This window comes from Elephas maximus, chromosome 3 (assembly GCF_024166365.1).
Source record: "Elephas maximus indicus isolate mEleMax1 chromosome 3, mEleMax1 primary haplotype, whole genome shotgun sequence".
Lineage (NCBI taxonomy): Eukaryota > Metazoa > Chordata > Mammalia > Proboscidea > Elephantidae > Elephas > Elephas maximus.
The window spans coordinates 107863513-107882319 of NC_064821.1; the positions used below are offsets into that span (position 1 = coordinate 107863513).

The window sequence follows — 18807 nt, forward strand, 5'->3', positions numbered from 1 at the left end:
AAATAATAAATGCTGGTGGGGCTGCAGAGATTGGAACTCTTACACACTGCTGGTGGGAATGTAAAATGGTACAACCACTTTGGAAATCTATCTGGCGTTTTCTTAGTTAGAAATAGAACTACCATACAACCCAGAAATCCCATTCCTGGGAATATACCCTAGAGAAATAAGAGCCTTTACAAGAACAGATATATGCACACCCATGTTTATTGCAGCACTGTTTACAATAGCAAAAACCTAGAAGCAACCATGGTGTCCATCAATAGATGAATGGTTAAATAAATTATAGTACATTCACACAATGGAATACTACGCATTGATAAAGAACAGTGACAAATGTGTGAAACATTTCATAACATGGAGGAACCTGGAAGGCATTATGCTGAGTGAAATTAGTCAGATGCAAAAGGACAAAAACTGTATAAGACCACTATTATAATATCTTGAGAAATAGTATAAACTGAGAAGAAAATATTCTTTGATGGTTACGAGAGGGGGGAGGGAGGGAGGGTGGGAAAGGGTTATTTACTGATTAGTTAGTAGATAAGAACTACTTTAGGTGAAGGGAAGGACAATACTCAATACAGGGAAGGTCAGCTCAACTGGACTGGACCAAAAGCAAAGAAGTTTCTGGGATAAACTGAATGCTTCGAAGGTTCGCGGAGCAAGAGCGGGGGTTTGGGGACTATGGCTTAAGGGGACTTCTAAGTCAATTGGCAAAATAAACTCTATTATGAAAACATTCTGCATCCCACTTTGAAGCGTGGCGTCTGGGATCTTAAAGGCTAACAAGCAGCCATCTAAGATGCATCAATTGATCTCCACCCACCTGGAGCAAAGGAGAATGAAGAACACCAAGGTCACACGATAACTATGAGCCCAAGAGACAGAAAAGGCCACATGAACTAGAGACTTACATCATCCTGAGACCAGAAGAACTAGATGGTGCCCGGCCACAACCGATGACTGCCCTGACAGGGAACACAACCGAGAACTCCTGAGGGAGCAGGAGAACAGTGGGATGCAGACCCCAAATTCTCATAAAAAGACCAGACTTAACAGTCTGACTGAGACTAGAAGAATCCCAGTGGTCATGGTCCCCAAACCTTCTGTTGGCGCGGGACAGGAACCATTCCCGAAGATTACTCATCAGACATGGAAGGGACTGGACAATGGGTTGGAGAGAGATGCTGATAAAGAGTGAGCTACTTGTATCAGGTGGACACTTGAGACTGTATTGGCATCTCCTGTCTGGAGGAGAGATGGGAGAGTAGAGAGGGTTAGAAATTGGCAAAGGGGTCATGAAAAGAGAGACTGGAAGAAGGGAGCGGGCTGACTTATTAGGGCGAGAGTAAATGGGAGTATGTAGTAAGGTGTATATAAGCTTATATGTGAGAGAATGACTTGATTTGTAAGCTTTCACTTAAAGCACAATAAAAATTATTTAAAAAAAAAAAAGAAGAAATATAGAAAACCTCAACACACCCATGACAAGTGAATAGACTGAATCAGTGATCAAAAATCTCTCAATAACAAAAAAAAACATTCCTTGATCAGATGGCTTCACCAGGGAATTCAACCAAACATTTGTAGAAGAAATGACATCAACCGTGTTTAAACTTTTCCAAAAGAGAAGAAAGGAACACTCCTTAATTCATTCTATGACGCAAACATAACCGTGATACCAAAACAAGACAAAAACACAAGGAAAAAAAAAAAAACTACAGGCCTACATGCCTTGTGAATATAGATGCAAAAATTCTCAACAAAATACTAGCCAATAAAATCCAACAGCATATTAAAAGAGCCATACACCATGAATTTATTCCAGGAATGCAGGGATGGTTTGACATTAGAAAATCAATCAATGTAATACATCACATCAATAGAACAAAGGGGAGGAATGACATGATCGTCTCTATGGATGCAAAAAAAACCATATGATAAAATCCAACATCTTTCTTGATGAAAACACTCAAGAAGGTTAGAATGGAGGAGAAGTTACATGATTCAACTATATGCTGTTTAAAAGAGACACACCTTAGACCCAAGGACACAAACAGGTTGAACGTGAAAAGATGGTAAAAAAAATTTGAGGCAAATATAGAATATCACAGCACAAACAAAAGCTAGGTGATGAAGTAAATAAAGAATAAAGGAAGGAGGAGCTAGGTCAATAGAAAAAAAAAGGAATTAGTAGTGAAATTCTTTAACATGTTATGCATACTATTCTCCCAAATTATAATAGTAATAATGTGGGGGAAATGAAAGATATGACATTTTACCTTGGCAGCATCTGCTTCTTTGAAAATCATATATGGTTCTGCACATTCTCCAATGTCTCCTTGCTGCAGAACTTTTTCTAACTGTTGATGGCAAAAATGTAAAGATTAATTAGGCTTTAAAAAAAAGTCAGCTATAAATCCATCTCCAATTAGTATAAATTCAAAATGCAAAATTACAATTTAAGAAACACAACTCACAAAACAATGTTCATAACTGGCCAGTACAATAGTTCCCACTTAACCACATTTCTTCAAAATGTCTCATTTTGCCTATGCAAAATCCAGAAACCAAACCAAGTATAAGCAGAAATCTAGAAAAGTCCATGACACATTGCTCATTAGGTAACAGGTTAAAAAAACAAGTGTAAAAAGATCTATATGTCTATATATGCACAGGAACATTACTAGAAAATATTCACTAATTATTAATAAAATTGATACCTCAAATTAGTGAGCACAGGATTTACAAAGAGCTGTTACAAATTAATAAGGTAAAGCAAAAACAATCCAATGAGATAGATTCAGTTATGTGTAAATATATAGAAATTCACTGTATGCTACACTTAAAATTTGTGGGGTTTATACTTACTATGCCTCAATTTAAAAAAACTAAAAAAAAAATTAGAGTTGAAATGAATCACTATTCAATAAATGGTATTGAAAAACTAGTACTTATTTGAAAAAAAATTTTTAAAACTCTACAACCGAATCTCAATAACGGTCTCAAAAAAATTTTTTCCAAGACATCAAATACTTAAAATAAAGCCACCAAAATACTAGAGGAAAATACAGTGAATATTTTTATAACCATTAAGTGGTAAAATCATTTCTAAAACCATAATGATACATTTGGCCTATCGTACTTTATTTCTACATGGTAAATAAATAAAGACAGATAACAGACTTAGGGGAAAAACCTGCAACACCTGTAACAAAGTTAAAATCTCAATATACAATCAAGTGTTAAAAATTAATACTTGTTATAATTGTTTTAAGTTTTTTAAAAAAAAATGCAGACATCTCAATATAAAAATGAGCAAATGGCATGAAAAATTTACAAAAGTAGTATGAATATGCAATAAATACACTAAAGTATGATCAATTCCACTACAAATTGGACAAATGCATACTATAAATAAAGTATTATTTACATTAGATTGGAAAAGATGCTTATTAAAAAAAAGAAAACAGCATTATGGAGTTAAGAAAAACCCATAACCAAATCCGTTGCCATCAGATCAATTCCAACTCATACTGACCCTCACAGGACAGCGCAGAACTGCCCCACAGGGTTTCCAAGGTGCTGCTGGTAGATTCAAACTGCTGACCTTCCGGTCAACAGCAGACCTCTTAACCAGTGCACCACCAGGGTCCAGAGTTAAGAAAAGCCGGAGGAAAAGAAACTTATTTATGTATCATTACTGTACATGTAACCTGCTAAAACCTACATGGTTGATAGGTATTAAAATTTCAAAAGTGCACATGCTTTGACCCATAAATTCACTTCTAAAAAAGGTATTTTTAATAGCTTATGAGACAATTATACAAACGTGTACTACTTCTAGTATTACATATTACATTCTCAGAAAATAAAAAATGCCTAAATGTTTATCTACATGACACTAGAAAATAAATTACAGTTTATGAATACGATGTAATACAAAACCATTTTGTCAATTATGCATATTTAAATCTACTTGCAAAGTCTGTAAAATATTGTTCATTAGGGAGCAGGTTAAAAAAAGTGTAGAACGATCTGTATGTCTACAAATGCACAGAATATTAATAGAAAATGTTCAACAATTGTTAATAATTATATCCAATGCTAGAATTTTAAATAATTTCTATTTTTGTTTTCATATTTCCTTGTAATGGCTCAGTCTTCTGTAGTGAATATGAATAGGAAATATATTCATATAAATCAAATTTTAAAGGTACAAATGAGATCACAGTAAAAAAATTTCTCACATCTCCCTGTCACCAACTATTCATTTCTCCTTTCTGAAAGCAAAAAAAATCAGTTTCTTATTTAACTTTTCTGAAATATTTTACACAAGTAGTCCCCAGTCTAGGGCATGTTCAAGTTACAATGAACTGCAATTACAACCATCTTTTTTTTTTGGGGGGGGGGTACATCTTATCATTAGTAGTATGTACTACATACAGTGTTGCAATGCATAATTTGCTGATGTTATCATTCTCAGATGTTCACTCACAGATGCTCAAAGATTGACTTTATACAGATACTGATAATAAAAAGGCAATAATTATGAAAACTTTAAAAAAAAAAAAAAGAGGTATTCAACTTACATCAGGATCACCTTATGACAGAGTCGTTAGAACAAAACCCATTGTAAGTTGGGGACTACTGTATACAGAATAATAAAGAATATGTGTGTGTGTATACACGTGTATTCACATACATACATACATGCATGTCTTAGCTTCCTAGTGTTGCCATAAGAAAAATGCCACGAGTGGGTGGATTTTAAGAACAGGAATTTATTGTCCCAGAGTGTTGGAGGCTAGAAGTCCGAATCAGGGCACTGGCTCTAAGAGAAGGTCCTTCCTGACTGGTAGCTCTGAGCATTCCTTGGTGTTCCTGGCCTTGCAGACAATCCACCCATGGTCTCTTCCCCCTGTATGTATGTCTCACAGTGTCTCTTTTCCCTTTTTATAAGACACTACTCAGAAAGGATTAGGTTTAGGACCCACCCTATTCCAGTATGACCTTGTTAACATAAGAAAAACCCTATTTCCAAACAGGGTCACATTCACAGGTACTGGGGTTAGAACTTCAACATATAGCTCTGGGGGACACAATTCAATCCGTAACACTTTACTATAAAATTCATTATCTTCCCACATGTAAAATACATTCACCCAGCCCAGCATCCACAAAAGTCTTAACCCATTGCAGCATCCACTCTAAATCCAAAATCTCATCATCTGAATAATCTAAATTAGATATGCATGAGACTAATATAGTTCATCCTAGGGCAAAATTCCTCTCCATCTGTGAACAACCCTTGAAACCTAAGATACAAGTTATCTGCTTCCAAAGGACAACGGTGAAATAGGCATAAGGTAGGTATTTCCATTCCAAAAGGAAGAAATTGGAGGGAAAAGGGGGTCACGGGTACCAAGCAAATCCAAAATCCAGAAGGGCAAAACTCATTAGAACTCAAGGTTGAAAAATAATCCTCTGTTCTCTAGGTACACCTGGGCAACAACATAACCTTCCAGACTCAGACTACTGGTCCTGCTCTCTGGATTGTGGGCTGTGCGCAGAGGCCCCTGGGCCCTGGGCATCAGCCCTACCTTCCAGGCCCACCAGGACAGCAACCCCACGCCCTCGGCCCTGGGTGGCCCCATTCTCCCAGCCCACAGAGTCACCAGCCAGGCCTCCTCAACTTTGATCAGTGGCCCTGTTCTCTTGGCCCACTGACACAGCAGTGCCACCCCCTGGAACCGAGGTTGTGGTCCCACCCAATGAAACCTAGATAGTAGCCCTATCAATTAAAGCCTAGGCAGTAGCCCCACCCTCTAAAACCCAGGAAGCAGGTACCCTGCCACACATGCTCCTTCCAACAGTTCTGCTGGTGTCTGAACTGTTCGCCAGTTCATCCTTTTCATATTCTTGGAGGACAACAGATCAGCCAAGCAGCTTCAACGGCCTATTTTCTGCCTGCTGAATTCCCAGGTATCAGATAGCTTTCCTTCATTTTGTCAGTCTCTGACCCCTTCAACTTAAACTGAGCATTTCTGCTGAGATAATTGATTGGAACCATAGGTTACATGCTTATCTTCAAGTTCTGGTTTCTTTTACCTAAAAGTTCATTTCTAAATCTGTATCTTTCCTCCTGTATCTTACTATAAGTAGCAAGGTGAAACCACACCAAATCAAAGACCGCCACCCAACTTAAAGACACTTTGAGGTGCACAGGTAAGATCAGTACAGCTACCTAGCAGAGTGCAGTCTCCATTGGGTGGCCCCCAGACAACTCAGTTGCATAAACTATTTACTGTTGTATGTCACTGATATTTTTTTTTATGGCAATAACTTAATGATACACAACCAATAGAATTTTTCTCTCAATAAGAAACATCCTGATGGACCACAAATGATTAAATAAAAACTCCTAATTTAGGTAACTCTGTAACTTTCCCTTTTTGAAATTTCAGGAAAGTCTGTGTGTACGTGAGTATATATATATGCATACATATACAATTTACATAGTTGAGATATACAGTACAGTTTTGCACTAGGTTTATTTTTCATTAAACATTGTCATATACACATTTATCATTAAAGTTCTTCAAAATTGTGACTTTAATGGCTACAGTATTATATCATGAATTTCCCTCTTTCCTTATATTGAACATTTACATTCAACATTTCTCATCCTTAATTCTACCTAAGCCATTCAATCCCATGATGACAACCAAATCTTGTCACTAAATAATCTCATTTTCAAACAGTAAGTACAAGCAGTCCCTGGATTATGAACACCCAACTTACGGACTATTCATACTTGCCCTTTCATGTTTTGTAAATTTGCCCTCATTTGAAATGACTGAACCAACCCCTGCTCACAACAAATTCTTCATCGCAATCACCTTTACTTGCTGCACGTGCATCTTTTAAATCATTGAAAAGCTAGTTTTTTCTTGCACTAAAGTAAGGCTAAATAAGAACCATATGCACCTGTTCTGACTTACTTACAAATTCTTAAAGACATACTCAGGGAACGGATCTTGTTCGTAACCCAGGGACCATCACCTTTTATCTTTCTGGCTCATTCCCTCTAAAATGTTCTATTTTATGAAACTTACTATTTCCACCAATGTAAAATTAACTGTGTGTATTATCTTTGTCAATTTGATTAATATCTAGAGCTTAATTTTTACCCTTTAAGTGAAATCCTGAACACTAAAGCTCTGCTTATAGGACAGACTGTTCATTATAACTATGATTGATTTTAACCTGAGTGTATCCAAAATTAGGACATTATTCCTGTGGGTAAATAGAATTCATTTCATGACAATCCTTTTCATAACCTTATTATAAAACTCATTACCTTTTTATGATAATTTTATGTAAATAAAGGTAAAATAATTAAGGAATATATTTTAGGCTATCCTCAAAATATTTTCATGAGGCCAAGTTAAGACAAATTATTCTGTAGCTGAGTAATATCCATATTTAAGAATTTGTAATTCCGATTTTTTTGTAATCTAAGTGTTTGTTTATTTGCTATTATTTGCTTCTATGTATGTAGCATATCTTCAGTCTATTGTTTGTCTTTAACCTATTTTATGACGTTGTTATTATACAGTAATGTTTAATTTTCACTATGAAATCCACCAGTTCTCTTCATTACAGATTTTGGGTTATATCCTGCTTTAGAAGAGCTTCTTTCACCAACAGGATTATATGTAATTCATACTCTTAATTGGCTGGCAGTCAAATCATAATCTTCCATGGCTTCGGTGATTTAACTTTCAGTATTTATATAATTTCAGAACTGAATGATAAAATTAAAGCACCTACAGTGTATGTCCAATATTGTGTTAACAAATATTGAGAAGAAAAAATAAGGTAAAATCCTTGTCCTTGAAAAGTTTGCAATACAGACAGACAAGTATACAGACACTGCAAATATAAACAAATATATTTATCATTATTCTCACCTTTATCACAAGAAAAACATCTTGGGAAGGATAGGTGATAGAAAAAATAGCTGATCTTGCCAGGGTGGTAATGGCAGCAGGAGGTACATGTGGACGTAACAGCCCTTTCATCTGCTCAGAATTAAGGTCAAAATAAAAGTTTTCTGAAATCTAAAAAAACAGATTCGTATATTAAATTTTAAAATCAATGCATTTTACAAAAACTCATAAAAATCACCCATACCAACTCCTAAAATATTATAGATATTAGAACATTATACTCTAACCTACAGTTTATCTTATATTTCTCTGAAACCATCTTTATACATCAAAGTCAAGGCAAAAGAAATATAACAACTATTTGGGGAATAAAACATAGTAAACATATTCTAAAGAATCATATACTAAATAAAGTCTTTTGATTAAAAATATAACTTTTAATAAAGCATACAAAGAAATTATCATTGAGATGAATTATTTCGTTAAATTTTTTTTTTTAATATATGAACAGTATCTCAGTTTTGATTTAGCAAATACAAATTTCTGAAGCAGAGTTCCACAGCAGAAATCCATACCTTACATGTTAACAGCAAAACTCACTGAAGGCACTTCAAGTCTCTACATACACTAGACTTAGAATATTAAATTAAGAAATGTTGTATGAGATAGCGCTTTGAAAAACTCCTAAGTGCAATAAAGATACGATAGTAAAATTCAAGACATAATATTTAAAATATAAATGATCTTCTACCTAGTGAGAATCTGAAAATTATACCAACAAAAATTAACTGCCATTATCAGTCTCTTCTCATATACCATTTAACTAAAATGCTTTTCTCGTATTATGTTTTCTAAACTAAAACAAAGTTGCTTTTCTTTCTTTTGACACTCTTTCAGTGAAAAAAACTAGGTTTCATCAGTTTTCTCTCTTAAAAAGACCCATGCTTAATAATTCTCAAAAAAAGTTACTTATAAAACAACTTAAAAACTGATTTCTAAAATCTATGACTGTGACAAAACACTACATTCAAATTATGTAATTACCTTTTTCTTTTCCTTGACATCATATAAAGCCAAACTTGCAAAAATGGGTTCAATTTCAATCTCAAACCTTTAAGAAGAAAAAGCATACAGTAATTTTAAAATAAATATTAAAAAAAAAACCTAGAAGGAAATTTTCACTCCAAAAAAAATTTTCTACATCTGTGCCACTGCCTACACTATACCTTCTTCCTAAAATACATTTTTCTATGTGTATCTTTCACAGTATGAATCAACCATTACCTCCTTGATTTCTCCAGCTACAGGTAATGTCAAACTGCCTAAAAGCTCCGCTGCATTTTATCATCTCTATTTTGTGGCACTACTCATTTTCCCACCTGTAAGTTAGTTATTTATATACATGATAACATTTACATTTTAAGTAAGCTTTAAAAATAAAAGCCTAATGCAGTATATTTTTTCAGATCAGAAATGATATATTCAATGCAAAATACTTCAGAAAATATGTAAAAATATATGTATATATATGCTGGTATATAGAAACGAAGCTTATATTCTGTATCAGGAACTGGCAAATATTTTCTATAAAAAACCAGAAAAAGATTTTAGGCTTTGCAGGCTATATACGGTCTCTGTCACAATTACTCAATTCACCCATGTAGAGCAAAAGCAGTCAGGCAATATGTAAATAACTGAACATGACAGTGTTTCAATAAAACTTTCGTTATGGACACTAAAATTTGAATTCCATGTAGTTTTTTCATGTTACGAAATATTATTCTCCTTTTAATTTTTTTCAGATACCATCCTTAGCTTATGGCTGTACAAAACAGGCAGTAGGCTAGATTTGGTCCATGTGCCATAGTTTGCTGATCCCTGTTTTATAAAATAACTATTGATACATATGAGTGTATTACCAATCTTCCTACTAAATTATAAACTTTTTTGATGGCATTTTTTATATTCATCTTTAAAATGACCACAAAGGTTGCGCGATGGTTAGCTTAAAGGTAAGCAATTAAAATTAATTATTGAATGACTAACTCCCATAAATGTTTAATTTTTTTTAACAGCCTTCACATAATGTGGTTTATGGGCAGAAACGAACTAAAACACTCAATACCAGGTAAGATGTTGATAAAGAAGGTAGTAATTTCTAAAATTATCTTAATTAGCTTACGGCTAGGTCTTTATTTTTGTTGCTCTCAGCATTTTACACACACATACTCTGCTGGATTCAGTTTATTAAAATGTTTAGAGTTTCCACAACTATGTCTATGCGTGAGATTGATCTATAAAATCATGACTTTGAGTTGAATTATGTCCCCCAAAAGATATGTTGAAGTCCTATGAATGTGACCTTATTTGGAAATAAGGTCTTCGTGTATGTATTTGGTTAACATGAGGTCATACTGGAGTAGGGTGGACCCTAATCCAATGTGACTGGTGCCCTTATAAGAGGAGAGACACAGAGGGAAGATGGGCACGTGAAGACAGAGGAGGAGACTGGAGTTAGCTGCTGCAAGCCAAGGAACATGTGGGGCTACCAGGAGCTACATTTGCCCCCTCAGCTTTTAAAAAATATACAGAAAAGATAAAGATCAGGGACGATCCTCCCCCAGAGCTTTCAGAGAGACCACGGCCCTGCCAACCCCTGAATTTGAACTTCTAACCTTCGGAAGCGAGAGAGAATACAATTTTGTTGTTTTAAGCCACCCAGTCTGTGGTACTATGTAATGGCACCCCTAGGACATTATAGGTTTTGTGGTGAATGTTACACAGCTTCATAAAACAAGCAGAGAACTGCTCCTTCTTTTTCTATTCTCTGAAAGGGTTTATTTCTTATGTCACTTCTTCCTTGAATGTTAGAAAGAATTTACCAGTGAAGCCATTTGGAACAAATTAGCATTTTCACAAAGAGTTATAAAAGAACTAACCTGACCCCTAGGTCAGACGTGATAATCCCATGGTAAATATTTTTACATTCTTATTGATTTTTCTTTATTCAATCAGTTAATATGAAAATTATGTTAAAATTTCTCACTATTATTGTAAATGTTCCTTTTGTCGTTTTGGTTCTGTATTTTGTGCTTTATATGTTTTGAGGTTTTATTATTGTTGTCGTTAGGTTCAGAGTCAGCCCCAGACTCACGGCAACCCATGTGCTACAGGACAGAACTGCTTAGATCTACCAGGTATACTGAATATTTTATTAAGTGCCCTTTTTTATTTCTGTATGCTTTTGTCTTTAAGTGTAATTTGTCTGATGTTAATTTTTAGCATTTATTTGATCTACCTATTCTCATCCTTTTAACCTTTTTTATATCTTTACAGTTTAGATGCATCTCCGAAAGGTGTATGAAGTTGGGTTTTGTTTCCATCTTCACTCTGACAATAACAAAAAAAAAAAAAAAACCAAACCCACTGCCATTGAGTGGATTCTAACTCATAGCCTCCGTATAGGAGAGAGCAGAACTGCTCCACAGGGTTTCCAAGGAGTGGCTTGTAGATTTAAACTGCCGACCTTTTGGTTAACAGCCGAACTCTTTACCACTGTGCCACCATGGCTCCCCTCTGACAATAACTGTCTTTAAATTAGATAACTTAATACACTTACATTTCACATAAACCCTGTTCCAAACCCACTGCCATCGATTCAATTCAGACCAATTATTTGGCTTAAACCTAAATAAAAAAAATTAAAAAAAATTTTTTTTTTTAAACCTACCATTTACTAATTGTTTTCTATTTTTTCTTGTGTGTTCCATTTATTTTGTCTCTCATTTCTTATCTTCTTTTGGATTATATTTTATTATTTCATTTTCTATATTACCACGGCAGTAATACACTTTTTAAAATATACTATTCGTGGTTATCCTGGTGGCATAGTGGTTAAGAGCTACTTCTGCTAACCAAAAGGTCGGCAGTTTGAATCCACCAGGTGCTCCTTGGAAACTCTAAGCGGCAGTTCTACTCTGTCCTATAGGGTCGCTATAAATCAGAATTGACACGATGGCTAAGGGTTTATTAGTGGTTATCCTAGCTTTACAAATGTATTACGATGTATCGAAAGTTAATGTTACTTGGTATTTTTATCCTCTTCCTAGACAACAAAAAGACTTTCAAAGGCTTTAACTCCATTTATTTCTCTCTCAATTTACATGGCACTGTTGTCACACAAACCCCATAAGAGATCGTTATTCATGCCTTAGATAGTGAAATTCGTTTAGATTTAACTACACATTTACTTTTTTCATTGCTTCATAATTCCTTCCTGCATCTCTGAACATTCACCTGCGCTCATTATCTAAAGAACAACCTTCAATGTTTCCTTTAGTCAGGCCTGTAACTAATGAATTCTCTCTATTGTTACTCGTTTAAAAATGTCTCTATTTTACCTTCATTCTAGAATAATCTTACACTAAGTATAGAATTCCGGGCTGCCAGTTATTTTTAGTGTTTAGAAGGTATCTTTCCACTATCTTTGCTTCCATTGTTTTGATGGAGTCTAAGAGCTGTCAGTCTGCTTACAGCTATTCTAAACACAATGTATCTTTTCTTCTCTACTTTTAAGATTTCCTTACCTTGTTTAGAGTTCAACAGTTTTATAATGATGTACTCCAGTATTGATTTTTTTCTTTGGTTTGGGATTAACAGGCTTCTCAAATCTGTAGCTTTATATATTTCATCAGTTTTAGAATATTCTCAGTCACTATCTCTTCAAATAACTGTTTCTGCACCACCCTCTCTCTTGTTGTCTACAGAGACTAAAAACACATGTAAGAGTCTCTATGCATCTTACTCTCCCTTCTGTATTTTCTATCCATTTGTCTCCCTGTCATTTGGATTTTTTTTTTCTTTTAACTTACGTTCCAGTAATAAAACTGTGTAGTAGCTGATCTACTTTTTAAATCTACTTACTGATTATTAATTTTCGTCACTGTATCTCTCAGTTCTGGAATTTTCATTTGGCTCCTCTTTTTTTTCTTACCTCTTTTATAGTTTCCACTTCTCTGTTGAAATTTTTCAATGTTCTCTTTTATCTTCTTACATATGGCAAACTTAATTACTTTAAAATCACCATCTGATAACATCAGCATTTGGAATCTCTGCAGGTATGCTTCTATTATCTATTTTCACTGCTGATTTTTATTCTTATAGTCTTGATTCTTTGTGTGCTTCGTTATTTCTGCTCATGTGCCAAACATTTCAATATTGTTTGTAAAAAATAATTTGAAGTCTGTTGTTGTTGTGTGCCGTTGAGTTAACTCCGACTAACAGTGACCCTACAGGACAGAGTAGAACTGCCACATAGGGTTTCCTAGGCTGTAACTTTATGGGATCAGATTTCCAGATCCTTTCTCCCATGGAGCAGCTCGTAGGTTGGAACCACCGACCTGTTGGTTAGCAGCTGAGTGCTAATCACTGTGCCCATCAGGGCTCCTATCTGATGTTTAGAATGTTATTTCCCTTCAAGAGGATTTACATTTCCTCCTAGATATGTGGGGGACTACTACTCAGGGAACCTCACAATCCAAATTCAGAAATTTAGATCATTCAAAGCTGAACTGTGGAACCTAAAAGGGCATATTTTATTAAATCGTATTCCTAAAGTAGACCCATTTAGGATGCCAATCCAAAGCACAGGAGCTTCACCAGGACTACCTTACCTTCAACTTTAGTTAGCCCTAAACTCCAGTTTCTGTCCCACTTGCCCCACAAGGCTTTTATATAGTGATGCTCAGCCTCAGCAATCAGCATACTTCCTGGTCTCACAACCCTGGACACTCATCCTCCCCTAATTTTGACAGAGTAATTCTTCACGATTTTGCTAGCTCTCTGACACCTTCAAGCAGATTTCTTTAAAAATTTGCTACCTTCAAGCAGCCATCTATGATGCATCAATTGGTCTCAACCCACCTGGACCAAAGGAGAATGAAGAACACCGAAGACATATGGCAAAGATGAACCCAAGAGACAGAAAGGACCACATAAACCAGAGACTACATCAGCCTGAGACTGGAAGAACTCGACGGTGCCCAGCTACCACCAATGACTGCCCTGACAGGGAACAGAGTCCCTGGGGGAGCAGGAGAAAAGAGGGATGCAGACCTCAAATTCTCATAAAAAGACCAGGCTTAATGGCCTGACTGAGGCTACAAAGACCCTGGAGGTCATGGTCCCTGGACCCTTAGTTAGCTCAAGGCTGGAACCATTCCTGAAGCCAACTCTTCAGATAGGGATTGGATTGGACTATGAGACGGATAATGATACTGGTGAGGAGAGAGCTTCTTGGGTCAAGCAGGCACATGAGACTAGTTGGGTAACTCCTATCTGGAGGGGAGGTGAGAAGGAAGAGGGTGACAGGAGCTGGCTGAATGGGCACAGGGAATACAGGGAGGAGAGGAGGAACGTGCCCTTTCATTAGGGGGAGCAGCTAGGAGTACACAGCAAGGTGAGTATAACTTTTTATATAAGAGACTGACTTGATTTGTAAACTTTCACTTAACGCACCATAAATTAATTAATTTTTTTAAAAACTGCTACCTTTTCTAGTTTCATCGGTGGGAAGGTATATCTGAATTACCAAGTTCTGTATTTCCAAAAATTGAGGTATTATACAAATGTTTTTAATTTTTTAAATAAACCAAAATGCTATTCTACCTCAAAAGGTACTTGTCCCAATAAAGGTGTAGGTTTCCAAAGTTTCTAATGACTAACTTCCATAGCAACATTTTGGGTAAAGAGGGACAAAAAGACTAAATATTTGAAGGGACTACCAGAACAAACCTAGAAAACATTCTTTTTTTTTTTTAATTAACTTTTATTGAGCTTCAAGTGAATGTTTACAAATCAAGTCAAACTGTCACATATAAGTGTATATACAACTTACTCCGTACTCCCACTTGCTCTCTCCGTAATGAGTCAGCCCTTCCAGTCTCTCGTGACAATTTTGCCAGCTTCCAACTCTCTCTACCCTCCCATCCCCCCTCCAGACAGGAGATGCCAACACAGTCTCAAGTGTCCACCTGATACAAATAGCTCACTCTTCATCAGCATCTCTCTCCTACCCACTGTCCAGTCCCTTTCATGTCTGATGAGTTGTCTTCGGGAATGGTTCCTGTCCTGGGCCAACAGAAGGTTTGGGGACCATGACCGCCAGGATTCCTCTAGTCTCAGTCAGACCATTAAGTATGGTCTTTTTGTGAGAATTTGGGGTCTGCACCCCACTGATCTCAGAAAACATTCTTAACTAGACAAAATGACTCATTTCAGCTGATTTAAAATGCACAAAAAAAAGCATATTTAAAAGCACTTTTAAATACGTACTTTTAAAAGCATATACAGAGTAAAATATAAAGTTATTTGTGGCTTGAGGTATGCAAAAGATACTTAAAAAATCCAACTTTTTATTGGTACAATTTTAGATATATTTAGATAGAAACAATTGGCACATACTATTTGAGCATTAACCAACAAGGTCCAAAAACAATTTGCTCTTACCAAAGGCATTTGTGGTTACTAGGGGAAGGGGTTCTTACTCAGGGGACAGTTAATGGAAACATTTGGACATGGACAGTGGCAATGGTTGCAGAATATGATGAACATAATGTCACTGAATTATATATGTTAAAAAATGTAGAAATGGCACGTTTTCTTATATATATCTTTACCACAAGAAAAGAAAATGGGTCTCAAATTAAACTCAGTAGTTCAATACTATGTACATATGTGCACGCACACACACGACACTCCACATATGTTTGTTAAATAAGTGAATCTGTCCAACAACATACATCTTTTTCTTTTTTTTTTTTTTTTCATTTTTGAAGAGAAACACTAGAGTTACCCCAATAGACAATGCTAGTCTTTTAGGTATAGGATAAACCTATTGCCTTCAAGTCAATTCTAACTCATAGCAACCCTATAGGACAAAGTAGAACTGACCCACAGGGTTTTCAAGGCTGTGATCTTTACAGAAGCAGACAGACCCGTCTTTCTCCCACAGTGCAGCTGAGTTCAAATTGCCAACCTTTCGGTTAGCAGCCAAGTGCTTAACCACTCAGCCACCAGGACTTCTTCTAGGATAAAAGCCCCCTAAAAGCAATGTTAATCTTTTTTAAGAAAACCTTTACTTAAGAAAAGTTCACCTACTAAAAATTATAGAGACGGTGTTATGGGTTGAATTGTGTCCCCCAAAAACATTTGTTGAAGTAGTATCCTCCCAACTCGTTGCCATCAAATCGATTTTGACTCATAGAGACTCTATAGGGCAGAGCAGAACTGCCCCATAGTGTTTCCAAGGAGCGGCTGGTAGATTCGAACTGCCGATCTTTTGATTAGCAGCCAAGCTCTTAACCACTACGCCACCAGGACGCCACTATCCTCCAGTACCTGTGAATGTGATCTTATATGGAAATAGGGTCTTTGTAGATGTAATTAGTTAATGTGAGGTCATACTGGAGTAGGGTGGGCCCTAATCCAATTTGACTGGTGTCTTTATAAGAAGAGGAGACGAGACAGAGAGACACGTAGGGAAGAATGCCAATGGAAAGACTAAGGACAAGATTGGAGTTGTGCTGTCCACAAGCCAAGGAAACCATAGGCTACCAGATGATGCAATAGGCAAGGAAGGAGTTCCTCCAGAACCTTCACAAAGAACATGGCCCTGTTGACATCCTGAATTCAGACTTCTAACCCCCGGAACTGTGAGAGTAAATTTCTGTGGTTTAAACCATCCAACGGTGGTAATTCATTATGGCAGCCCCAGTTATCTAATACAGATTTATAGTGATTTTTTTTTTTTTTAATGAAGATGTCAATAGTTAACAAGAGGTCATACTGGAATAGGGTGAGGCCCTAATCAAAAAAAAAAAAAAAACTTAGGAGCCCCAACACAAGGCATAAACAGTATACAAAACATTATCAAAAATGACGAAGAGAAACCAGATAACTGGGAGCTCCTAAAAATCAAACACCTATGCTCATCTAAAGACTTCACCAAAAGAGTAAAAAGACCAGCTATGACATCTCTGACCAGCGCCTGATCTCTAAAATCTATATGATTCTGTCAAAACTCAACCACAAAAAGAAAAACAACCCAATCAAGAAGTGGGCAAAGGATATGAACACAAACTTCACTAAAGAAGATATTCAGGCAGCTAACAGACACATGAGAAAATGCTCTCGATCATTAGCCATTAGAGAAATGCAAATTAAAACCACGATGAGATTCCATCTCACTCCAACAAGGCTGGCATTAATCCAAAAAACACAAAATAATAAATGTTGGAGAGGCTGTGGAGAGATTGGAACTCTTATACACTGCTGGTGGGAATGTAAAATGGTACAACCACTTTGGCAATCCATCTGGCGTTATCTTAAACAGTTAGAAATAGAACTACCACACAACCCAGAAATCCCACTCCTCGGAATATACCCTAGAGAAACAAGAGCCTTCACACAAACAGATATATGCACACCCATGTTTATTGCAGCTCTGTTTACAACAGCAAAAAGCTGGAAGCAACCAAGGTGTCCATCAACGGATGAATGGGTAAATAAATTGTGGTATATTCACACAATGGAATACTACGCATCGATAAAGAACAGTGACGAATCTGTGAAACATTTCATAACATGGAGGAACCTGGAAGGCATTATGCTGAGTGAAATTAGTCAGAGGCAAAAGGACAAATATTGTATAAGACCACTATTATAAGATCTTGAGAAAGAGTATAAACTGAGAAGAACACATACATTTGTGGTTACGAGGGGGGGAGGGAGGGAGGGAGGGAGAGGGTTTTTTACTGATTAATTAGTAGATAAGAACTGCTTTAGGTGAAGGGACGGACAACACTCAATACATGGAAGGTCAGCTCAACTGGACTGGACCAAAAGCAGAGAAGTTTCCGGGATAAAATAAATGCTTCAAAGGTCAGCAGAGCAAGGGCTGGGGTTTGGGGACCATGGTTTAAGGGGACTTCTAAGTCAATTGACAAAATAATTCTATTATGAAAACATTCTACATCCCACTTTGAAATGTTGCATCTGGGATCTTAAATGCTAACAAACGGCCATCTAAGATGCATCAATTGGTCTCAACCCACCTGGATCAAGGCAGAATAAAGAACACCAAAGTCACACGACAACTAAGAGCCCAAGAGACAGAAAGGGCCACATGAACCAGAGACCTACATCATCCTGAGACCAGAAGAACTAGATGGTGCCTGGCCACAATCGATGACTGCCCTGACAGGGAGCACAACAGAGAACCCCTGAGGGAGCAGGAGATCAGTGGGATGCAGAACCCAAATTCTCACAAAAAGACCATACTTAATGGTCTGACTGAGACTAGAGGAATCCCGGCAGTCATGATCCCCAGACCTTCTGTTGGCCCAGGACAGGAACCATTCCCAAAGACAATTCATCAGACATGGAAGGGACTGGACAATGGGTAGGAGAGAGATGCTGATGAAGAGTGAGCTACTTGTATCAGGTGGACACTTGAGACTGTGTTGGCATCTCCTGTCTGGAAGGGAGATGCGAGGGTAGAGAGGGTTAGAAACTGGCAAAATGGTCACGAAAGGAGAGACTGGAAGGGCTGACTCATTAGGGGGACAGCAAGTGGGAGTACGGAGTAAGATGTATATAAACTTATATGTGACAGTCTGACTTGATTTGTAAACGTTCACTTGAAGCTCAATAAAAGTTAATATAAAAAAAAAAAGATAAGAAACACAAAGAGAAAGATACAGAAGAATGCCTCAGGCTACCAGAAGCTAGGAAAAGGTACAGAGAAGAGGGTCATGTGAACATAGCCGCAGAGATTGGAGTGATGAATCTA

At 36.6% G+C, this 18807-nt stretch overlaps 1 protein-coding gene across 5 annotated transcripts in view; it reads right to left on the reverse strand.

The window, feature by feature from the left end:
- Positions 1-18807, reverse strand: part of DOCK7 (dedicator of cytokinesis 7) — a 271583-nt gene that overhangs the window by 195785 nt on the left and 56991 nt on the right. For 4 of the 5 annotated variants that reach the window (XM_049879451.1, XM_049879447.1, XM_049879449.1 and 1 more), the window contains exons 8-10: positions 9003-9069; positions 7980-8129; positions 2286-2366 (exon numbers count right to left, since the gene is read on the reverse strand). In XM_049879451.1, the coding sequence (XP_049735408.1) occupies positions 2286-2366; positions 7980-8129; positions 9003-9069 (298 nt within the window). Of the gene's footprint in view, positions 1-2285; positions 2367-7979; positions 8130-9002; positions 9070-18807 lie in introns of those variants that run through there. The other variant, XM_049879452.1, reaches the window with a different exon arrangement.